This window comes from Acomys minous (genome assembly GCF_964271855.1).
Source record: "Acomys minous genome assembly, chromosome: 13".
NCBI lineage: Eukaryota > Metazoa > Chordata > Mammalia > Rodentia > Muridae > Acomys > Acomys minous.
In genome coordinates this window covers 73,033,501-73,059,268 of record NC_140495.1, presented here as the reverse complement: position 1 = coordinate 73,059,268, position 25,768 = coordinate 73,033,501, and the positions used below count along the sequence as shown (strand labels likewise).

Here is a 25,768-nt window from a genome sequence, read left to right as displayed (position 1 = left end):
AAAGTGGCCTTCTTATGGAAAAAAAAGGTGCTTTACAACTTTGTTTCTATAAAGTATCTAAAAAGGTAAATTTATATAGAAAAGAAACTACTCATTTTCCGAAGCTGGGGTCAACACTTTATTATAAAACAATGTGAAGAAAGTGTTTAGACCAATGTTGTGTATCCTGATTATGGAGACACTTAACTGAATGAATGATCTCATTAAGCACTGATTTTTGTTGTATGTAAAGTATCTCATAAAATGATTAATCTAGGATATATGAATAAATTATGAATAACAAACTCTGAAGAGAAAAATATATTAATCAGTTAGCATTCCTGATTAGAGTTGGGAGCAGAAACAAAAACAAATAGTTCATGTTGGGAACAGACTAACAACATTGCAAAGTTTGTGGAATTCTAGCTCAACTGGTGATGAAGTCTGGCTCCTGTGTGTATTGAACACTGGCTGTTTCCTTTAACACAGACTTCCAGTCTTCAAGCCCTAAGAGTTATTATTGATTCTAAATACATATTGTATTGAAGTACGTATTAGTGAACTACTGTGGGTTACCTTTTATGGCATAGAAATCTGCCACCATCATAACATTATCTACACACACTCAGTCATGTGTGGGTGACTTGCTACACCAAATGTAGCTTTTTTTAAAAAATAAATCAAGGGCACTGACAGTATCATGTGGTATGTCCTTAGTCTCTAGGGTCTGTTACACATAGACCTAGAGAAAAGCTGTTGCTTTTCACTTCTAGATTGAGTAGGTTGAGAGCCTGAGGACCAGGCACAGCATTGTAGAGAGAAATGGTTTGGATACTGAGCTTCAAGAGGCTCTCACTATGGAGACTGTGGAGATGAATCAACAGATAAGCAACTGTTGCACATGCATGCATGCATGCAGACTGCTGTTCAGATCCCCAGCACCCATGTCTATGCCAGGTGGCCCCAGTGGCACCCCTGGGAGACAAAGACAAGGATCTCAAGAGCAAGCTAGGTAATAAGCCCATCCATGCTAATGAAGTCTGGGTTTTGCTAGGAGAACCTACCTCAATGACTAAGGTAGATAAGCAATAGAGGATGATTTCCCTATATCAAACTGAGACCTCCACAATCATGTCCACACGTGTGCTCCTGTACTCACACATGTACATGCAAAAATATGATGCGTAGGTGAACATTACACACATACACACACAGAGGGAGGGGGGAGAGAAAGGGAGAGGTGATAAAAAGAAGAAAGTAAGCTTACATCATGGATATGAGCCAGCTCCTCCAGTAGCTATGCATACTGTAATACAAAACCCAAAAGCTTCCATTCAGCATGTAGTTTGCCCACATAGTCATTCACTCATTCTGCAGTGAAGCCTTCTGTTTTAACACTGGCCAGCCTCTGTGGGTTACCCTGAGATTACGCTGATGAACAGTAGCATCACGTGTACCAAATTAAAGGTCTACCTTGGGTCCTTACATCTTAAATACCTATGTGGTGGGGAATGTATGGGAATGTGATGATGAACAGTGGAACTTACTAATGGTGCTCACAGGAAGCCACAGGTCCTGTGAATGATGGGAGGGCATGTCACAAAATTTGGAGGTCAAGATTTCCCACAATCCACTGAGTTTGTTTCTGTTTACCTTGAGGCTGGAACTACATACTGGAGCCATGTTGTACTGCACTCATAACTTACATGCCTGCCACTTCTTTCCTTTCCAGTTTTCTGTTTAAGATATTGTAGTAGCTACAAGTTTTAAAAACCACATTTCTTTGCTCTGTCAGGTTTCACGCCATTTCCCTAAGCTCATCTAGTTTCAAGTTAGGGTATTAAATGCAGGGCTGTTATCTTCCCAATATCAGCTCGGTTCATTTTCCTTGTGTGTGGGGCTTGACTTGAAAAATCTATCCTCATATTGTTATCATCTATAAAATTATGATAGTAAAGATCTAGGCCCATTTGAACTGACTAAAATATGTATCATAATTGAATTTCTTATGGGTTTCAGAATCACACTATGCCAAATGCTACATTTTTAAGCACAGCTAAGATGTTTCCAATTTAAGCATTCTACACTAAATAAGTCAAGTCTTTTAAAAGTGAAAGATTGTAGTCTCTCTGCTTTGTCAGTAATTTGATTATTGATCCATTCACAGCTACTGCAGCATCCTCTTTGAGTAGCAGGTGAGTGAGGTCAGATGTAAGCATTTCTTCTGCATAGCTCCTCCCCATTCTCTAGCACTGTCAAAATATCTACTTGAACGAGATTTGTTTGATGTGTCTGTTTCCTTGCATTTCCCCAAACTTCACTTCTTTGCATCCTGTCTGGTGTTTGTGGTATTCACAAAGAGCAGAATGTTATGGTTTTCCCATGAGCATCTCAGTCCTGTATTTGGGAAGAATGGTAAGGATACCAGGATTGAAGTGTAGTTATTTTAATTTGTTCCAGTTGCCTAGGCTGGCTGAGCATCCAATGTGAAAACTAAGGGAAGTGGTCAGAGGGCATGGCTGGTACAGTAGTTACTCCTAGGGCATCAACTCCTCACTCTCAAGTAGTGCATGGATTTGTTTGATTTTATATATGAATAGAGAAAATTCTAGTAGAAAAATTACTAAGGATAACTCAAGGGCTTAGAAATGCTGTGTTGTATGACACTATTCCTGGGAGAACTTGAACAAATGACTACTCACTCCAATTAGGGAATCAGTGCTAATTGTTGATGCTACAAGTTGAACCTGGTGAACTAATGAGCTTATTGGAGTTCAGTTAGGGAAGTATGAATTAGAGGTTATTTACAGGATAGAAACAATTTAAGGGCAGTTGCATGGGAGAAAGCCCACCCAACACTGGGGGCACAGCTAACAAAAACAGGGAGCATAGAGCACACTGCACAGCTTGCAGACAGCTCTCTATGTTAGAGTGTCTCTTCCAGACAACTTGTCAGATTCCTGCCTCTTCCACGGAACACATAGGATCTAAGAGTGCCTTTCAGTGTCCTTGTTGCTCCTAAAAGCCTGGGGATGCAAGAATCTAATGTATATGGTGAGTTGCAAAGACGTCCTGATGCTTCTGAGTTGTTTACTTTCTGGTTCTTAAGAAGCCTTTCTTTAGAATATCCAGAGTATTATTTCTTTCTGAGACAGAGTTTCTCTGTCTAGCCTGGGCTGTCCTTACTTGCTTTGTAGACCAAACTATCCTCAAGCTCAGAGATCTGCCTGTGTCTGCTTCTCTGAGTGCTTGGGACTAAAGGCATGCACCACCATGACTGCCTATATCCTGAGTCTTAAAGAGCTTCTCTCTAGGATGGAATGTGCCACCTTAGAGGATATTAATATACAAGATCTTTTTGGCAAATTTATTTTATTTTTTGAAATAATATAATTTTATCATTTCTCCCTTTCCTTTCTCCATTCAAACCCTCCCATATAATCTCTCTTTTTCAAATCAATGGTCCTTTTTCCCCATTTACTATTGTTACATAGATATATACACAAATATACATATAATAAATGTATATATGTAAATACACATATTTCTAAGTACAGCTTGCTTAGTCTGTACAGTGTTCCTTTAATGTATGCTTTCAAGACACCCATAAAGTCTCACCAGCATGACTGTCTAATATGATCTGAATAAGGACAATAATAGAAATGTTAACTATAGACATGGTAACATGGATATAGAAAACCCAGAAAGCCGTAACTCTACACAAAGTACTTTCGGCAACTGCAGGATGCTGAGATCATTATGTTTTTTAATTTTTAAATATTTTAGGGATTTTAAAAAGAATTTCACACATTAATATACTGTATTACAATGTTTACAACACTCTCTCTTCTGCCTCAAACTTTTCTCTTCCTCTCCATCCCTCCAAGATGCCTGACCTCTACTATACTTATTGCACACACATACACACACACACACACACACACACTGCTGAATCCATTTAGGGCTGCTTATATATGTGTGTATCTATGGCTTATCTACTTGGGATTCATAACCTATCAGTGGGCTTGTCTCTGGGAAAAATTGATCAAGCCCTTCTCAGCAACCATTAACTACCTGCAGTTCTTCATCTACAGATAGTGATAAGGGCCTGTAGATTTTTCCCCTATCCCCATTGGCCTGACAAGTTGTGTAGTCATTATTCAGATTTTGATTAGGTAATCATACTATTCAGATTTCATAGGTGTAGCATCCCTGATATGCCTAAAATATATTGTCTCATAGGAGGCATCCTGATCCTTTTACAAAATTTCTGCAACTTCTGCAATGATTTGTTGTTGTTGTTGTGTTTTTGTTTTGTTTTGTTGCTTTTTGGGCTTAGGTGTAGAGGAATCTTAATCCAGCAAGATGGCTGCTCTGGCAAGGGATCACATTCAAAGACCTTCTAGGTCTGTGTGATCCAGCTGGAATATAGACACACCCTTAGTACACACCTTTAGTTCTAAACAATGATGCACATTTGGGGTGCAGACTGAGCCAGAGATATGCCCAAATCTCAGAAGAACAGACAAGAAGGAAAGGCTACTTAAGATCAGTGCTGGGAGAAAGAAGAGAGTTGAGTTCAGTTGACTTCATGCAGTTCTGTTCAGTTTGTGCACTCAGTGCGGTTCAGTTCATGGAGTTCAGAGGCAGTTTGTTTTGTTTTGTTTTGTTTTGTTTTGTTTTGTTTTTTTACAAGAAGAACAATTCAGTCAGGAGCTGACTGAAGCTGGATTGAATCAGTCAACTTGGAGAGGAGTTTGAGCCAAAACAGCTTACTTGAAACAGCCAGCCACTGTTCAGAAAGAGCTAGACAGGGTGAGCTTATTCAGCAGTAAGTCTTAGACTGAAAACATCCTAGGCCTAGGTCAGAAGATGAAGGCTGGAAGATGAAACTTTCAAGGTCCCAGGCTTACAGAGAATTAGATCGCATGGAGTCTGGAAGCTTCCAACCTTGGCTGAGCCCAGAGTGTTCCCCTTCTCTTGGCTTCTGACTGAACTGTAGCAAACTTAACTCCCTTCTCTCTCCCTGAGCTCTTCTTCAGTAGCCACTCCTTCCTGTCTGTGCTCATGAGAGTTGGGCACTGCCTTTCTCTGACTCATTCTGTCAAATCTCTTTCTCTGATTTGTCACTTGTCTGCACCTCAATTAGAAATCACGTTCAAACACGCCTGCTTCCTTCTATAAACTAATCACTGACATTGTTTAGGATTGAAGATATGTAATAAGGGCATTCCTGCTTTCCAGCCCATTACATAGACCTAAAAAGTCTGTAGATGTGATCTCTTGCCACAACAGCCATGTTACTGTTTTAAAATTACTCTACACTTAGGTATAGGGCTGTGCAGCACATGCACCAACCATGGTTCTTTGTAATAACTGCCATCTACTGCAAAAAGAAACTTCTTTGACGAAGAGGGGTGGTCACACTTATCTGTGGATATAAGGGTGTATATTTATACTACAGCTAGAAGCAATCTTGGTTTAAGAAAATGTCAATATTAGTCAGTCCTCTAGGATCTATAACCTCTCCAAATATTGGTAGTTGACTAGGTTTATAATATCAGGCCTAACTACCCTCATATTGAGTAGACCTTAACTCCAATTAGGCAGTTATTGGTCAACCCTCCAGATATCGGTGCTACTGTTTTACCAGCTAAGGATGTCTTTCCTGACGAGCCATTGCTGTGGTCCATAGGCTTTGCAGCTAAGTAGGACTATTGATTACTTTGCTCCCCTGGCACTGTGCATAGTACCTTCTGAAACTGTGAGAGATAACCCTCAGAAAAGAGGCTTTCAAGTCAGCAACAGCTCAATCCCTCCGTGTCTTATGTCTTAAGTGTATTTTGTCTTCAGCAATAGGGTATTCTCTTCAAGTTTTGGGGGCTAGATAAGGGCAATGGTAGTAACCTGTATTGTTTTCTGGATCTCTTGTACTTTTTTGTCCAATGCCTAGAAAATAATTTTCCCTTGCTTGATTCTGAGATATTTGTTAGCCTGTGACTCCTGGGGAAAGCATTATCACCCAGTGTCGTGTAATGCCACTTAAATTACATATATGTATATATGTGTGTGGACCTGTATAAGTAAACACATATGTAGTATATATTTAATTAAGCTCATAAAATAAATATTTCTCTATGATTTTTACCATGATCCTTAGTCTTATTTATCTCTCTGTGTTTTGTCTCCTTCTGTATTGCATTCTGCATCCCCTGGCCTGGTAAAGCCTCAATTTCCCCTTCCTTTATTTATACCACCTATGCCCTACTTACCCTATCTCAAGAGTTCCTTCTAGACACTTCTCCCCATAGTTTCTTCCACTTCTGCTTCTGCTGTTTCTTTGGAGATATACTGAATCTAAGGGTTTGGAGCTGAGGCACCATCAGGCCTTTGTTGTTCTGGGTCTGGGTTAACTCACAAAGTATAGTATTTTTTACATCCACAGGTTGACTTTGAAATGCATATTTCAGGAGGGCAGGGAGGACCAAGATAAAAATCTGTATTAGTGTGAAGCTTTAGATGTCTAGGATCTTCTCTAGTCTAATAACATTAGATAATAAAGCAATGGCTAGCTCGCAGATACCCACTGTGACCACACTTGTACAGGAAAACACGTGAGCCCTGTCACAAAACTACAAATGTGAGTGTAAGTCATGCCTCTGATGCTGTGGTGTGGCTTTTAAAAAGTTTCCCAGTTTTAGTAAAACTTTTGTATTCGGACATAAAATTAGTTATAGGAATTACACTACTTTCCTATGGAACATATGGATGAAATGAGATTACATGTATTGAACTGTCTTGTAAAACTACCACAGTTCACCAATATAATTAATTATTTGAGAAACTGAAGGAGAATTTTGTAGAAATGAAGATGATATGGCTCTGAATTAATTAAATGATATATTAGTATTTGGCTTAATTTTAAGAGTATCACAAATGATTCTACTAATTTTAGTTGGTTCACAGGTTACATTTGCCCAAGCATTGTAAGCGGCATTTTATTAATTTGGGACAAAATAATAAATGTTTGTTTTTGTATTTATTGATGCCAAGTATACCAGTTTGGTTTAATCTTGACAGGATTAAAACTGGGCAGGAACGGCATTACATAGAAGAGCAGATTTGCTTTTCTCTCACACAAGCGCAGGAAGCTCTAGGATGATCGAGAACGAATGAAATCCTTCTGATTTTTATTCTGGATCCAGGCACAACTCCTTCAGATCCAACCATCGTTTCTACATCCACAGTGGCAAATGGAAAGAGAGAGAACGTTGTGCCTTGCCGGCTCCCATACTGTCCTCTTTAGCTTCCACATCAGGTCTCTAATCCTGTGACCTTAACCCAAATAGAGGAAAATTCAGCTCATTACAGGGAACCAAGTGCTTTTAAGATCCTATCACGAGAACAAAGAGAGATCAATTATTGGAGGAAAACAGCCCTCTCCACTACAGAGATTACAGAACATGTTTCCATCACCTGGAGGCAATAGCACATCTATTCAGACCAAAATCCTCTTTGAAGTTACTGATAGCAGAGCTGATATTACCCACGTACCAGATACCACACTGGACATAAAAAGGAAACAGTCATCCTTTCTCCGTTGAAGCTGTAACCAATGAAATAATAATAAAAATAAGAATTTCCAAGCAAAAATATGATACTATAAAAGAAAACAATTTTATAGCCCTGTAGGAAGGGAAAACAAAAGACTGTGATTTTTGTGATACAATCAGTATTTGCTGTTGTCGTGCATCAGATATCACCTAAGGTACCTGAGAAAAAGTATCTGAAAGTAGTGTTTCATTCGCAAACAAGGCATGCCTCATCCCCTGAGAGGTTGTCATTGAGAGCTGAATATGAATCATAATCTAATTTCTCATAGAAATATACACGCAGTGTTTTGGGATCAAATGGAGTGAAATAGATAAGGAGACACATATTCATTTCATAGTATTCACCTGCTTTCAACGGGTTCGGTTATTTGCATAGTTTTGGGTTCCTTGGGAGAGGTGGACCCTGTAGCGAGGCATCCTTTCCCACAATGTTCTAGAGTTGAAGCGCTGTGGCCCCAGTAGGATAAATCCCCTTTCTTCTGTCTTCCCTGCTCTGAGGCAGGCTGTGACCACGCCTCTCTTCTGAAGACAGAAATGCATGGGAGAGAAGAGAATGGGGCGAGGTTGGAAGTGGGGTGATAGGAACGGTGTTCACCCACTTCAAACGAGGAGAAGGAAATTACAGCTCTCCAGAGAAGACTGGGAACACATTTCCCCTTTCTCTCCACCCCTCTCCACCCTCTTCCCTTCAACTGAGGCTCAGAAAGCTTTCTTCTCTCTACACTACTTTTATGCTTGAGACTAAAAATGGAGGGAGTTTCTCAACTCATCCACACTGCTTTAAACGGTATAATTTAAAGCTGTGATACAAAAATAAAGGACTATACTTAAAATATTTTCTAAGATCTATTTTTGACCAAATGGTCTTTTGGAGTTGGCTTCTCTTTTCTTATTGACACTTTTTCCTGCTCTGGCTTCAAGTCAATTGCAAAAGCGATCAGAGGAAATGGCTTAATGCATAGTACGTCATCACAGAGCCAAAGGCTGTTAATAAGAAAATTCACAAAAAAAGAAAAAGAAAAAAAAAAGAAAGAAAGAAAACTTTGTGTCAAGCCACAAATGTGATGCAACTGTCACCATCCCTAAACAAGTGAGAAGCCAATGGATGGTGACCTGTTCATTTCTCATGTTCTGAAATAATATAAAATCATGCTTGGCTCCTTTCTTCTTTTTCAGTCAACTTTTTACTACCCTTCTTAGGCTCTATTTTGAGAAGTGAGTTATAAAGATAAAATGTTGATATGTTCTGTATTGATAAAGGAAAGTGGGTAATATGAATGATCTATTTTCTGTAACATATCTCCAGTAATATAAACTTAAAATTAGAAGTGTCTTTGTTATCCTGACCTCACTTACCTGAGCTGAACACACAAATGTTATAAATGCTGGCAGGTGTTTTTGTTTTGTTTTGTTTTGTTTTTTATCACATACTTTTTTCTGCATTTATATGCTCGAGTAGAATGCATATAACCTTTTTAATTTAAGATTTTCTGAGATTGGGTATGCAATAAGTACCTTGACCCTAAATTTCTTAACAACAGAACCTTTAAAGGCATAGTAAGAAGAATACCTAGGGTTTTTCTGCCATGCACCATTCTTTCTCATTAAATGGATATCTTTTCAAAGATGTCTATAGCCCTTACTTGGAAAAGCAATGCTGCTAAGCTGGGCATAGAAATGCACATCTTTATACCCAGTACACAGGAGACAGAGGCAGGTAGATCTCTGTGAGTTTGAGGCCAGCCTGGTCAACATAGTGAGTTTAAGGGCAGCTAGAGTTATGTAGTGAGACCCTGTCTCAAAACGAAACAAAACAAAAATTCATGTTTTTTTTTCTGGTGGTATTATTTTGTTCGGACCTAGATTACCAGAACCCTGATCATAGCCATTTTCCTCAGGTGCTGGGAAACTGAGAGCCCAGCCTATAATGGCACCAAATTTGCAAATATAATTGTTTATTAAAAAGTAGCAAACAGCTTGAGACACCTTTTAAATATCTCTTCAGAACAAGGGATTTTCTGCAGCTGAGTTCAGAATTTCCTTACCAGTGGTCATAAATTTGATTTTGTTTCTGTTGATTGCCTAAAAGGCATCAGAGTGCTGGTTTATATCTTTTGTGGTACATTAGAAGTCACAGAATAAAGGACGATTTGTGTACTGTGATGGATCATTGAACAGAGAAGAGTCATCAGGTATGGTAGCATATGTCTTTAATTCCTTCATTCAAAAGGCAGAAGCAGGCAAATCTCTGTCCATTTGAGATCAGCCTGGTCTCAATAGTAAATTCCAGGACATCCCACGTTGCAAAGGCCCTGTCTCAAAACATAAAATTAATAAGTAAACAATGAATGGAATTCCCAAACAGAAGAACAAATTAATATATCTTTCCTGTGAAGAGAGGTCCAAAATATGTGGTTTTATACCATGAGTCACTTATCCACTGGGAACAAACTGGTGTAAACATGCTTACCAAGCTAAAAGAGCCTCACCAAACATCCAGCTCTGCCTCCCTCTCCGTCTGTCTCCTCTCTCTTCTCCACCCTCCAATTGTGCAAAAGAAATTTCATTCTGTTCTCATGCATTCAAACCTCTGATTCATCACCGTTAGCTCTCACATCCTATTCCCACTTGAAGAACAAAAGTGTAAGCCATCACAAATTGAGATCATCACACCTTTCAACCATAAAGAGCACAAATCCATCTCTTTCCACACCCATCCTTCATTCATTGCCTTTCCTCTCTCCCAAACTCTCCTTGATCAGGGACTGATCCTTCTGTGCTTCAGATTCCATTTTCTGTGCTGCCACGTTGTCACAGAGCTTGTGGCTATTACTCCTTTCTTCTGATTTACAAGCTTCTCTCTGATTCTTCACTTAATATTTAAACACATTTAGTGTTTTCCACTGTAGAAACCCCATGCCCATCTCTCCTCCGATAATTATAAAGATCTGACAACCATAGCTTATAGTGATTAAGTACATAGTGTATGCCAGACATATCCTATGGTCATTCTTTTATGAATTTGTTGAGAGCAGGACCCAGGGGAACCCACCCAGGCTTGCCCAGTTTAGAAGCTTTCTCTTCACTCCGGCTGCCTGAGATTGAACCATGGACAAGGAGTACAGAGGGAATTTCTTGGTGCAGATCTTCCTCTTCTGTTGATTTTCCTTGGAAGATTGAGAAATAGCCTCAGTTAGGGTGGCGGGAATAAAGAGACCGTGGATTTGATGTGTAACTATTAAATAACTGAATAGGAGCTGACAACTGATGAAACATGGAAACATTACAAAAATGACATCCTATTAGCTATGATAAGGTTCCTTCATTGCTACCAATTACAGGAGGAGGCACAGGTTTAAGAGGGAAGTGAAGGAGTTCATTGTTAGAAACTTGCCTTTTTGGGATTTGAAATATTGGAATTTGGTTAGCTCAGATGTAAGTAAAGAGGAATGTGGAAGATAATCAAAAATAGAAAGAACCAATCTCAGGGTTCAGATTGATACCTTGGAAATGGTTTCTCTCCACTAATTGCCACTCAGAAGATTCCAGACTATGTTCGATGGTAGCATGTAGCATAATTCAGTTGGTCGGCTGGTTAGCAATAGGGATTTCCTCCCACAGGCTTTGAGAGTGCCAAAGTAGAGTCAGCTGGTTGTCTGCTTTTGTTCCTGCATACCAGCAAGGACAGGATTACTATAATTTGGCTGCTTTTTCATAGTTTTCATTGTTCCACAATTCTTGTGAATATTAGTCATTCACTTATGCTTTCCTAGCCGGTTCTGTAAGGAAATTTGTCCATTCAAATGGCATTCTAAATGAAAGTATGAAGTAAAAAAAAAAAAAAAAACACAAATGTCTCATTTCTGTTATTCTTTCTAGAGTAACTTTACGAATTGAGTCCAGTCAAGGCACTATAAGAAAACTGAAAATATGCGTGGTACTCTCTTGTTCATCTTACTGAGTTTCTGCCAACCACGTAGAAGTTTGTGGTGCTAAGTACAGTAGCTATCCATAGTAGATAATCCCATTCCCATTGTACAGATAAATGGTGGAGGCTGTGAGACCCTAGATACTTTTGGAAGAGCAAACATTTGGCAACTTCTATTGGCAATGACCAGCCTATGGCCAAACTGCTGATTCCGAACCATGGATGCCCATTAGCACCACCTGGGAGCTTTGATAATTCTACAGCTTAGGCTGAACCCCACTGACATGACAGCATCCTGAAGACAAGACAGTGGCACTAACACATGCTCATACATTTTAGAGATGCCCGGTGATAACAGTGTCCAGGCGAGATCGAAAAACATTACTTTGCTACTAAAACATAGGATCTTTTCTCATCATCTCCTCAAAAACACAAAACTAAAAACAAAACCATACTTTCATTCCATGCTCCAACAGGACTCTTAGAAAATATGATAAACATTGGCTGAAAACTATTCTCCTTTACAAATCATCCAAGAAACATTTTCAAAGCCTAGATATTCCAGCAACTGTGCTGTATTTTGTTTGTTGTATACACTACAAGTTGTACGCAACTCCAAATGCCTTTTAAAATATGATTTTCGCATGTATTTGTTCTGTGTGTATGATATAGCACATGTGTGAAAATTAGATGGCAACACGTGGAATTCGGTTCTCTCCTTCTACCATGGGGGTTTACAGGAATTGAACTCAGGTTGTCAGTCTTGGCTGCAACTGCTTTTACCCTATGCACCATGTCACTGGCCCAGAAAGCAACATTAATTTTTTTTTACATGTAGTAATTCTTACCATACATTTCCAGTCCACTAACTGGTCCCAGATCCTTTCCACCTCTTCACCCATCTAACTCAACACCCTTTTCTCTCTCTCTTAAAAACAAACAACACAAGAAGAAACACATACACACAAACAGAAATCAAAATATATAAACAAAAGACCAATAACACTAAAAAATGCCCAAACAAAGCAACATGAAACATAAAGTCTGCAAAAATACCACTGAGTTCACTTTGCACTGGCCTGAGCACGGGATCTACCCTTACATTTGAGTACTAAACCCAGTGAGACTCCATTCAAGAAACTAATCTTTCCTGAAAGCGGTATCAGTTGCAGACAATTGCCTTGGTCAGGAAAGGGAGCCCCGTCTCACTGCCCTCTCTCAACACACGGGGTCCTTGACTGGCTTGAACCTGTGGAGCCCTTGTGTGTGCTGCCACAGTCGCTGTGAATTCACACATGTGTCTGTCCTATTGTGTTTCCCCTGGAGCCAGCCACCTCCCATGGCACTTACAGTCTTTCAGCCTCCTCTTATGCCTACATCCCTGAGCCCTGAAGAGAGGGGTTTGATGAAGACATCCTGGTTAGGTCTGAGTGCTTCGAAGCCTCACTCTGCACATTTTCAGGTGTGGGTCTCCAGGTTAACTCCCATGTACTACAAGAGGAAGCATCTGATGGTGGCTGAGTTAGGCACAGATCTATAGCTGTAACAGATTATCATTAAGAGTCACTGCATTGCTATATTCCTCTAGCAGAGCAATAGGACTTGATTCAGAAAGCAACTTCTCTCTCTCTTTTTTTTTTTTTGAGACTGTTATTTAATAACAACATTTCTTCCTTCCCCTTTTGCTCCAAATTTTCCCATATACTTCTTGCTTTCCTTCAAACTCATAGCATTTTTTTATTCATTGTTATTATGAGTATATATGTATGTATTTGTTTGTATGTATGTTTTTAGGGCTGCTCACTTGACATGGGATAACCGATTGGCGTGCTCTGCCCTGGGGAGGACCACCTGTCCTACTCCCAGCTTTACCCAGCTGCCTGTAGAGGCTATTGTGTCTATAGCTGCCTGTACCTATGAGGCCTCACAGCTGTTTGAACACCCAGTTTGGCATGTTTGCTGCTATCATCTGTGTTGAGCTCATGAGAAAGCAATTTTTATGTGCATCATTATTGTCCCTGGTTGTAAGTGATTATGTACATCTAGGAAGGAGTACCGGAGCAAGAATATGAACCCACTAACAAATGCTTCCTTCTCCAGACAGAAAATTCAGGGTAAATCAATCCCTAGACATGTCTTAGAGCTTATAAGACATTTTGAAGATTTTAAATTATTAGTTAATTTTTAGTTAAACTGTGGTCTTTTTTTTTTTTAGCAAGTAACCTTCATTTCATTTTATCTTAAATAAGACTGATATTTTCCCAAACTGGCAAACAATACCATATAATGTAGCACCTAATGTGTTTGATATACAAATGACTGGACTCCCAAAATACATATTTCAAAAAATTAAAATTTTCTGATTAGCACAATAATCTTTTCAAAGTCTTCAAATCTTCAGCCTGTTTTCTTTGAGACTTGTATTTTTGACATTTATGGAACAGGATCTTTATCTCTGTTCACACCTATCTGGCATCCATTTTTTTAATAGCACTGCCTTATTTTAATATGAAATTACAAAAACTAGCAAATAAGGTTTTCAAGATGCTTATAATTAGCACTGTTTCTTCAATTCATTCATCCAATTATTTTGTGTTATATTTAACTATCTTTCTTTGCAATTTTGTACAGTTAGAGTTTGTCTTCTGGTAGGGATCTTGATTATGCAGACAATAATGTCCTTCAAATATCACAAAGAACATAGTGGGAGACATGATGGTGTTTCTTCCTTATCCATCTGGGCTATTGCTCATTTTTGCTTGTTTTTTATTTGTTTTTGGACAAGAGTCCACAAGGTAGCCTAGGCTGACTATGGACCCATGATCCTATTGTCTTTGCCCTTCATACTGTGCTTAATGGTGAACCAAGAGTTTACAAAAAAGAAGTAGAGTTCATCATATCTCTTATGTCCCTGCCTCCCATTACTGAAAAGAGGAAATACAAGGCACAGGCTAAGTATTTAGATCTAGGAGAAGTACTGTCAATACCTCTAAATAATATTATCATCAGTGTGTTACATGTTACCGCAGTTATGGAATAAGAGAAATTAGATAGCATGACATAAGCCTGAAGTCTCTAGATTCTTCATGTAATGATAGTTTACAGTTATTTTATGAAATGATGGAGCTTTGTTCACATTGGCTTTGATGAGTTGTGTCATTGTGATTAGGTTTTTTTACCCAGGTGACCTCAAAGGACAATGTTGGTGGCATCTACAGAACCAAAATTTACACCTGGAAATGGCACATTTATCTGTTAAAATCTGTTAATGATGACAGTCATTTGTACACTGATACACAGTGACAAGCTGTAGTCACTCTATGTGGCAAATGGTTTGGATTGACTTCAAGAAATATGATGTAGCAGTGTGAAAGTCAACATTAGGATAGTCAGCGTTCTTCGACGTACAGGTTTACACCTGGTAGTAAAAAGAGCATAACACACTTCATCTCTAACCTATGTATCTTTAGTTATTTAATTTTACAGTGCATCATCCTCTGCCTCCCTTGTAAGACATTTCCATCTCACTGTTGCTACAAAATCAGGGCTTAAGCTGGAATAGGTCTCTGATAGGCTACTTTCCCAATCATACTTTAAGAAGAAGTCAGATATCTTCAGACATGTTTGTTTCACCAATAAAAACTCAGTTCAGGGCTCTCTCTCTCTCTCCTACCTGTTCCCTCTCTTCAACTACTTCCACTATCTAATCTATTGCCCCTTCTGACTGATACTGAAGCATCTTCCCTTGTGTCCTCCTTGTTACTTCTCTTCTTTGCGTCTGTGATTTGTAGTATGGTTATCCGGTACACTATGGGTAATAACTGGTCTTTCTGGGTTGGAGATTCTGTTGCGTGCTTTTGGATCACTTTCTCCCTGGCGGGGCTGCCTTACCAGGCAACACGGAAAGAGGATGTGCTAAGTCCTGTCCTGGTGTGGGTTGTCAGGAGAGGGTTCCCCTTATCTGAGGAGTAAGGGAGGGGGAGAGGGGAAAGAGAGAGTGAGGGTAAGACTGGAAGGAGAGGAGAGAGGGGACTATGATTGAGATGTAAAATTAGTTGATTAATTAATTAAACAAACTTTTAAAAATTCAGTTCATATGATTGACTAAGCTGATGTGATGTAATTATTAGAATTCGTAGAATATATATTATCTTTGTTTAAAGTTCCTTATATCCATTATCTTATTTATCCTCGCCATAACTCATTTTATAAGAGCTACCTTATTTTGAAAGATGTAAATACACTACTTTCAAGCTCATTATGATGGTTAGTAAGGATGCGTCCTCATGCTGTCAAATAATTGCCTATATTACAAGTTTACAGTGTCTATACTCCACTTGTGTGAATCTCAAGACTGATGTTATTTTAATTGTTTTTGTAAACAAAAAAATCAGTAGGATAATCCATACAATATCACATACTTCAATTCACGTATTCAAATGTTATATAATTCAATACATCCTGTAGGTGCCTCTTGTATGTGCTGCCACTTTTTAGTTTCAGACATTATGCTGAAACACTTCATCTCAGTATTCTGGTTTTTCTTTAACCTTTAGCAAAATTAAGGTTCTCTACATTCTATACTTCATGGAATTTTGCGTTTTGTGTCCCTCTTTAAAAGGCTCATTTTTTTTTTTAGATTTTAAAAGTATTTACAAGCTTAATGTTTTTCCCATTTGAGTGTTGGAGATGGGGAAAACATGTTAGTTTGCATATTTATTAGTTTCTTGAAAGCCTTGCCAAATAAAAGGCCATAAAGATTACATTTCACACGAAGAAACTCACCCCGGGAACTGTATATTATTTTTGAGTACAACGAAGCAATAGTTAAGGTTTGGAGAACATAGGCTCCTCTAATAAATCTAATCAAAAGCAAGCCTACCAGGACTCAGAAGATGAAAACACATTAAACGGGATCCTGTTTCAGCAAATAAATAAATGAGTAACAACTAAGAAAGAAAGAAAAAGCATGATTAAGCAACATTAGAAATAAAATGGTTTAATCGGTAAGAAAATATTATATAAAATTATATTCTAACACACTGAAATATACATGACATGATAACTCCTTTGGAAATCACAAATTATCAAAACTAACTCAAGAGGAAATGAAGCACCTGTTGAGATCCTTAATTGGATGATTTATAGTATTTTAGACCTTTCAAGATAAAGAAGCATTTAAAGACCGTATTTTTAAAAATTGTAGTTTTAAGTAGAATGTGAAGGTGCACGGTGTTAAATGCTTCACTTAGCTTTGGAAATGGGAATTTCTGTGGAAGCAGAATTCAAGGATATTTCAGACATAAAGAACAGATAGGAGCAAGTCATAAGGAGCTTACTGTACAGCTTAGACTTTTAGCAAATCTGGCCAAGATTGGAATCAGAAGGAAAACAAAAATTACAAAAAGGCACTTTGCTTGGCTTAAAAGAGGTATTTCAACACATGTATTTGTAGGCTAAGCTGAAGGAGACTGTAAAGTTGACCAATGTGTACTTAAGCATAATTAGCATTTCTATTAAGAAAAATCAGAGTAGTGGATACTCTTGGAAGAAGAGCAATGACTGGCAAGCAGGCAACATTATACATTTTGATGTGTTTGTAGTTATGAGGGTGACTTAATTTACAACATGCAATGTTTTATCTGTTGTCAATAAGCATATATACTTGTAAAATGTATACTACATCTCATGATATAACAATTAAAAGTTTATCCTTCCACCAAAAATAACTTTTTGACAGGTATGGTGTTTGGGTTGTTTGTTTGTTTCTTTGTTTGTTTGTTTTGAGACGGGGTTTCTCTACGTAGCTCTCACTGTCTTAGAACTTGCTCTGTAGACCAGGCTGGTCTCAAACTCAGAAACCAGCCTGCCTCTGCTTCCCCAGTGCTGGGATTAAAGGTGTGTGCCACCACACCGAGCTTAAATGGTGTCATGTAGCTGTTATAGCCAATTTGTGAGGTAGCTTTTCTTATTCTCAAACTTCTTTATGGTGATACCACAACATAAAGACAAGAAAAAGTGGTGTTGAACCATGAGAATGGTGGAACTGTGAGGACCCAGTGATGGTAAGGACCCACAGTACCCTGCAAGTCCGCTTGTCTGTGACTGACAGCTGGTACCCCCAGTCCTCCGGTATAATCGGCTTTCCTTCTGGCTGCCTCAATTGTCAAAGTGTTTCAGCAAATCATTACTGGTTTCCTATGCTGTGTTACTTATAAATCTTCTTCATAGCTTGCTACTTATATAAGGATGAAAAGTCTGTTTCCATCCCACTTAATGATTTTTCTGATGTGATCACTGTCACATCTGATATCTGGTATTAGAATTTGCTTAATATACTCTTCCCATCTCTTTATTCCCTATCTTCCTTTGGATTGGGTGGAGACTTCCTTACAAAACCATCATAGGAATACACACACACATGTATGTATGTATATATATATTATATATATATATATATATATATATATATATATATATATATATATATATATCAAGTATTAACGTGGGTTTTTTTTTGACATTTTGTCTGTGAGTTTACAGCTATTATGATTTCTGATATTTTGGGAAACATTTTCCTATTTATTATAATTTCTGTTTGCTCCCTTTCTCCTTATCTTTAATTGAATGTCTCTTATCAATGTCTCTTAGTCTTATTTTTCCTTTCCTAACTCACAAATATATTATTTCTATTTTATAATGATTGTCTTAATTTAATAAGGTTATCGTAAGTGTTCAAATATGTCTGTCATATATTACTTGGTCTCTTAACATACCTGAAGGGGAAAACAGAGCCTTAGCATGTCTTTCTGTTCCTTTGTTCCCCTGTAGCCCTCATGTCTCGAGTCTTTTGATCCTTGATGGTGTTATTTTGAATTTTATATCTAGGTGTCTGTATTTTTAAGATTATATGAAATATGTTAAATAAAAAATTTATTTAGAATCAATATGTTTTATTGCTTTTGCTTGCTGTGTATGACTTACTTCCATCCTCTCCACTTGAAGCCCTTACTGGTGGCTCACATTGTCTAGCAGTTCTTTCTGAGAGAACCTTAAAGTAATAAACTTCAAAGTCCCTTTCAATTCTAAAAATATACTTCTGCCTGTCACTTGGATAATAGTTTGGCTGGGTGTAGAATTCCAACTTCAAAGTTCTCTTTCCTTAGAATAAGGACATTTTTTCACTTCCTTTTTGGATCCGGGATAGTTCGCAAAAAAAACATTAATATCACTCAGATTCTTATTCCATTGTAAGCAATCATTCTTTTAATTCTGACCACTTTCAAATGCTAACAGATGTTAACGGATTTCACAACAATGCATCAAGGAATGTGTGCTTCCCCTCCCCCCCCCCCCCCGCACCCCCTCCACTCTCTCCCCCTCCCTGCTTCCCTAGCTCCCTCCTTCCCTCCCTCCCTCCTCTGTCTCTCCCTGTTTCCTGATTAATCTATCCTATAGCCAAGAACGTATTGAATTTTGAAGAATTCTTCCATAATATTTCTTTAAATGCCATCTTCATTTCAATCTCTTTATTAGAGTGTCCATGACATTTACATATTGTCATACTTTTCTTTCTTTTTTTCTGAGTCCTCCTTGCTCCAAATACCCAGCTTGGAGCTGAGGTATCTACCTTCAATATGATTTCATCTACTTTTAATTTTTTCCCTAGGATCTCTTGGAGCCTCTGATTTGTTCGAAGTAATGCATTTTCATCTGTTCCCTTCAGAAATTATTTTTTTTTCCTGTTCCCAATTGGAGATAAAGGCTGTATCGTGGAACTTATAAACAGAGTTCGATTTACTAAATAAAAATGGTTTTGACTTTCGTTAATATGAAGCACGTATCTGCTGTGACAGTTCTGCAGCTGAGCTGTGTTGGGCAAGGCAGAGAAAATAAATTTTGATGTTGAACTTGAGAGGCTAGTGAGTCTTAAATTCAGAATTGTGATGTGTGAAGACACAACTGTCATGGGAGTGAAGAGTACACTGGAAGAGGATGCAAAGAAAGGGCTTTGTGGCCGGAAGTCATTGTGGTGAGGCAGGTGGCCACAGTGACTGAAAACATATCAGATATGAGCCTGAGTTAATTAGAATTTGAGACTCACCAGTGGGAAAGCCCTAGTACTAGGAGACTTCGAGAGCACACGATTGTTAGGAGTTGCTGATGCAAAGCGTGGGGTGTATGGGAAAATAAAAGAACAATCCTAAGCTACACACATCAGAATAATGATGCCTGGGGAAACTGATAATATTTACATAAAATTATTGCAGTCACTTGAAAATTGCTATTTATGAAAGTTGTCATTTTGAAGTTATCTACTACAACTTGGCAAATATCATGTAAACAACGAAAACAACAACCCAATGTGCGTTTTATACTATTCTTAAAATCTCAGGAACAGACAGCTCTCCTGATGGATGTTTTCCTGTCCTGTGATTACAGGCCCATAAAAAGAATGTAACGGTTTGTCTTTGTTCTTTATCAGAAAGCTTCCTTGCTAGATAATTACCCTATATGATCAGGTTTATTTGGAACAAATTATCAGTTGGGCAGTTCAACCTATCAAATCTTGTCCCTGGGCCAGAAATATGGGTCAGATTGCTGTTATCTGATCAGTGCTGGGTTTCTGCATTTCCAGACTCTTGTTTTAAATCCCAGTGACGATGAGGGGGGACTGTAGCTCTAGCACCTTGGAGCCTACTAACCTCTAACTATCAGCCTAGCAATATTGTTGTCTATTTTCAACTTCTGGAACAGCGTTGACTGAGGAAGAAAGAAATTGATCCTGTTGCTGGTTCTGGCTTATGAGGAGTTGTGTTACAACAAAATGTACACAAAGAAGTCATACCAATAGGGAAATAAGTAGCAGCCTGCATAAAAATGAAGCTGCTGGTCATTTGCAGACAAGGCACAGCTAATGGTCCACACATTTAGGATGATTAGATTCCATGAAGAAAAATATTGATGAAATCATAGCTGTGTACTGCCAGTGACTCAATTAGCTTTTCAAGATTACTCGATTAAGACGTGCATGACCATGTAGTAGCATACCGTGCAACTATTAAATACTTTACAATGTACATTCTTTTTGTTCTAGGATGCTAGCCAACCTTACATTGTATTTTGCTGTTATAACTTGCGTATCACACATAGAAAAACCAGTTGTCCATTCGTTCTTTCTTTTGAAAAATTGTTGAGCTTGCCAGTACAATCTTATGATCAACACAGATAAAACAAACAACAACAACAACAACAAAAAAGAATTCTTGGTTAAATAAGAAAGATAAAAATGTAGCCAAAACAATTATACATGATGTCTGCAACTTAAGCTAAAACCAGGGCCATTTCCATAATTTTATTTTAAAAAGAACACAACTAAGGCAGTAATTTTAATTTTCCTTGAGCTTAAATTTGTAGTGTGGGTTCTCCTCATTAAAGACACTGAAACCACAAATGGAATCAGGGCATGTATTTCTGTGTCGCGCAGATTGTATAATGTACAGAGACAGTAAGGTTTCTAATTTCTGTAAACAGCTTCTGTAACACTGAGAGAAGGTGACTATGTGAAGTAAAAGCCGGTCAGAACTCAAGCTCTTCAAGTGGAATGTAGTACCGGATCCCTGTAACCACAGAACTCGGGAGGCTGAGGCAGGAGGATGGCAAGTTAAAGGCTGTGTGGAGCATGTTCTCTTGTGAGAACAAAGGAGGGAGAAGGACCGGTATTGCAATCCTCTGAAGCGTAGGTCCTGCCCAGGTTGAGTATGCTTTCTTCTTCTGTCTCCACAGAGCATCTGCACAACCACCACTGCGTTCTTGCATTTTTTCTTCCTGGCTTCGTTCTGTTGGGTCTTGACAGAAGCGTGGCAGTCATATATGGCTGTGACAGGAAAAATCAGGACCCGGCTTATAAGGAAACGCTTTTTGTGCCTTGGATGGGGTAAGCATATTAATACACTTTTCATGCTTTGCTGAAGTGACATAACATCATAAAATAGTAAAAAGTGATTGAACCCAGGTTATGAAACTGAAATGCGCAAGAGGGACCGTTTTATGAACATTTGCAAGCCCATTTGGAACTTTATAAGGGAATAAGTACCAAAAGTTTTAGTTAGCAAGCTAACAATGAATATACCTTCGTGGCGTACCTTGAGACCTGAGCTACCACAGCTAGAAAGACAATGTGTTTTCAGCTGGTATTTTATGAAAATGCAAAATGCTTTAAGTTGTCCCGGCCCCCAATCATGATGTTCATTGGACATGTAGCAAAAAACCTAGGAAATCTCAAGTGTTCTATTCCAGGAAATCTCCAAACTCTTAAGGAATAAAGCTGTTTCACACCACAGGGAAAGGAAGGAACCGTTAGTGAGGCAATGAAACTTCAAACACAATTAAGGAGTGGCTCCATGGTAGAAACATACAATTACTACCAAACTGACCATTGATCAGTTCATTGTCCATCATTATGGGGAAAGTTTCTGATTGCTTCATGGCATAGATATCTCAAATATGGTGATTTCTTTGGACCAGTTTGAATGAAAACAAAGTTATTTTTTAAGCTAGTTTTAGAAAAAGCACAGGGTTTTTTCATATTTGTCTTTGAGTTTAAAAATTCCTCTACTGAAGCAATTGCACATGAACATACACAAAGAAGACATGTGTACACATATAGACATGCATGCACATTTGCACACACATGCACACATACTGCTGCCGCTACATCAGATTATGAGAGTACGATGTGAAAATGAACCTGGGTGGTTAGAGGCTAATGAACTTACTACAAAACTAGAATAGTTCATCCTGGAAAACAGGCTCAAAACCACTTACAGATTATGTGCCAACCTTCAGCAGGGGAGCATCCATATTTAGCTGATGTGTTCAGACTCCTTAGAGAAGCAAATGGAAAGTGGAAGAATGTGTTCTACTGGGAGTTTCATAAGACTTTTGTCTAGATTCCATGACAACAATCTTCTGAAATTAAGGCAGTATTGAGCCAAGGAACATGTTTCTTGTGAAATAGGACCATAGATCTAAGGAAGAGAGAGTGCGAGTACAGGAAGTTATTTCTTAAAGAATGATTTCCCTTTCAGGAATCAATAGTCACCTTATTTAATATTGTGACTAAAGATCTTGAAGAAAGTATTTGCAGTTCACCTCCGAAGTTAGATACACTATCAAAATCCTCTGAGTAGCAAAGTTATATAGGCTTTCAGTGGAGAGAAGTACACCACAGTGAATTCATAAAACAACAGAAGTCCAATTTGTATGAAATAAAGATCACGAATTTCTTAGATATCGTTTAAGGTATAAGTTTTTTTCTAATGAGTCAACCCATTCTATCAAAATACTCAGTCAACAAATAGCATTCAGGATGAGGAGGGGAGAAGACTAAGAGGATTGCAAGTGTAATTAATATTATAAATGTATAGCTCTCTGTATTAATTAAAAAAAAACAGCAACTCTCCTGGATATGGTCTTTATATTTCTTGTCTTTATATGTGGTGAATGTATGTAATGTCAGTAGAGCAGACTCCCAGAAGAAAGAAAATAGAAATAAGTATGGGAGAAGATAAGAAGAGAGAGGACAGGCAGAGAAGCTGTAAGAGTGTGATTAACTGGGATATTTTATTTTAACTGAAAAAGAAAACATGGTCTTCTTAGAAATGTCCATATATGTTAATGTATGTGGAGAAATAAGTCTTAAGTTCAGAACTGGTTTAGATTTTCAGGTAACTGAGTTCTCTGTTCCTATATCCATGTTGTCATGAACAAATTGAGAAGAAAATGTTAAGTGATAAAATTTATTTTGGGAGTCTATTTATAGGTTGAACTTGATATGGATCAAAATATGGCCACCTGAGTGTTCTGTTCTTATGAGTCCACACCACAAGGGTATCTAGTTTTCTGCCTTTCTGGTCTTATAACTATAAATTTCTTTTATAGCAGTGCAAACACCCTAGAGAAAAAATAACTTAAAAGATATACTAAATCTGTGTTATCACTTTAAAGCCATGCAAATGCAGTGGTAACCTAGCAACAACAGGGCAGTGCACTAAGTTTTAAAAAAAAAATCCACCTGTCTATCTGTATGTTTGCACTTAAAGAAAGTTTTCCATTTAAACATACCTTGTGAGGTGACCCTCCCCTACTCCACCCAACAGTAGTTGCTGTCAGTATGTGGAGTTTGTCCATGCTTGTCCTAGGCAAGTGTCCACAATGGCTGTAGCTTCATATGAAATGTCACCTTGCTTTTCTTGCAGGGCTGCCAGCTTTAGTAGTGGCCACGTCTGTAGGCTTCACCAGGACGAAAGGATACGGCACAGATCACTAGTAAGTCCATCTGGAATGCTGCCCATGTTGATAACTAAGAAAGTGACCAAAAGGGTTTTCATTTTCTTGTCTATTGGTGCCATTCACATTGTCTCCGAGTCATTCACAGGGGTAAAAGCTTGAAAAAGGATACAAGGTGACCTGTGTGCACAAGAGAAAGCAATGCAGCTCTTTTCAGAATCCTCCTTAGTTCTTCCTAAGATTTTTTCCCTTTAAAGATATATCAATATGTACTGTACATGTCAAAACTTAAATACTCTTGGTAGAACTGATAAAAAATCATGATATTATTTTTCTATTATATTTTACTCAGTGACTGTTCCATCAGCTTCAAGTAACATTAATGTCTATGTCTATTACCATTAGCTATTACTTCAGGTTCTGTTGCTGTTTTATGGTCATCCTATACTGGAACTGATTGGCCAGGAGCCAGGTTCCATTTTAGAAGTTTCCTAGGCTATCGAGGAAATTAGAACGTGGTTTGATGGTCCATCTTATGCCTATGATGCTCACAAACCCTATGAGGAAATTTATAGTAAAGATTAATTTTAATATTTGTAATTTAAAGCAATATACTTTCATGGTTTCATGCGCCCATTTTTATATTGAGGATATAAATGAGATGCGGAGAGTGTCTCCAAGTGTAAATTAGGAGTTACTGATAATTAAGCCACATGTTGAACTCAACAAATGAAGAGTATATAAAAGGACATCACTTCACCTGCTTATCCCAATGACACCTTCTTAGATGTGAAGAAACTCATATCCTTGGAGTTCTTGATTTTATATGGAATCAGTATCACTGAAAGAAAATTCTAAGCATTGATTTAAAGACTTCTATTTACTATAGCACAGTGGTTTAAGTTATTACTTTTTCTATTAAAGTAACTGTGTTGGTGTAAATCAGGTCTTTGTAAAGCACCTGAGTGGTATTGTAGATATTATATTTCCTGCTTTTGAGTTTATAAAGGTCAAAGCATACCAAGTCACATGTTGATCTGTAAGTGCACACATATTTGTAGCTGTATATACTAGTATTTCATTATGTATGTGTAACTACTAGATTAAAATTTTAATTAAGGTATAACTTAAAGAGGTGCATTTATACTCTTAAATGTATCATTTTTCTGTGAGTTTTGGTAAATGCACCCAGTATGGAACCCCCATCTCAATAACTACAGAGCAGCCCACTGTTAGAAGACCCTTGGACCAGTCACTGTTAGATGCTGCAGCTTTTGAAGGCAGCTCACTGGCTGCACGGACTGAAACAGTCAGCGGGGTCAAATATCAGAAAAGCAGTTGCAGGAAGTAATGTCCTGGCTGCAGAGCAGCCATAGATACTGCCCGTCACCCTCTTCTCATCGCTCTCCTGGGCATGGGCATCCATAGTCTGCAGCCTGCAGACATCCGCTCGGTGCCCTCCGGCCTCCTCATTTCCTTTTGCTTCAGAGAATGAACATTTTTACCCAAAAGAGTTCCACAGCTCCATCAGTGCGAACCTACATCTCTTGGTGGAGTTGGTGCGTGGAACAAACACAGCTGCACTCATTCTAATGCAGTCTTGTCCCAGTGACTGTTCTTGGTAGTCCGGGAAATGGTGAAATCAAAGGGAAACAATGTAAACATGAATTCTCCGTTTCCTGCCTTGGTATCTTTTACACCGGTTTCTCTTGGTTTCTCAGTGTGTCTCGGCGGTGGCGGGGCGGGGGGGGGGGGGGGGGGGGAGCCGGTAAGCTCCATTTCTAAGAGTTTCTAAACACAGTGAAAGAGCCAGCCAGGGAGACAGAGCAGCATTTGTTAGGTGATAATCTCTTTGCGATGAAAACAAAACAAAACAAAAAAGTAGAGATTGCAATATACAAATACTTTGTCTAAAATAGTTTAGCTGCTGCCACAAAAATAAAGCCCAATAGTTTTT

At 38.3% G+C, this 25,768-nt stretch overlaps 1 protein-coding gene across 2 annotated transcripts in view; it reads left to right on the top strand.

The window, feature by feature from the left end:
* Positions 1-25,768, top strand: part of ADGRB3 (adhesion G protein-coupled receptor B3) — a 708,182-nt gene that overhangs the window by 625,919 nt on the left and 56,495 nt on the right. For both annotated transcript variants that reach the window (XM_084755178.1, XM_084755177.1), the window contains exons 20-21: positions 21,307-21,457; positions 23,781-23,850. In XM_084755178.1, the coding sequence (XP_084611304.1) occupies positions 21,307-21,457; positions 23,781-23,850 (221 nt within the window). The remainder of the gene's footprint in view (positions 1-21,306; positions 21,458-23,780; positions 23,851-25,768) is intronic.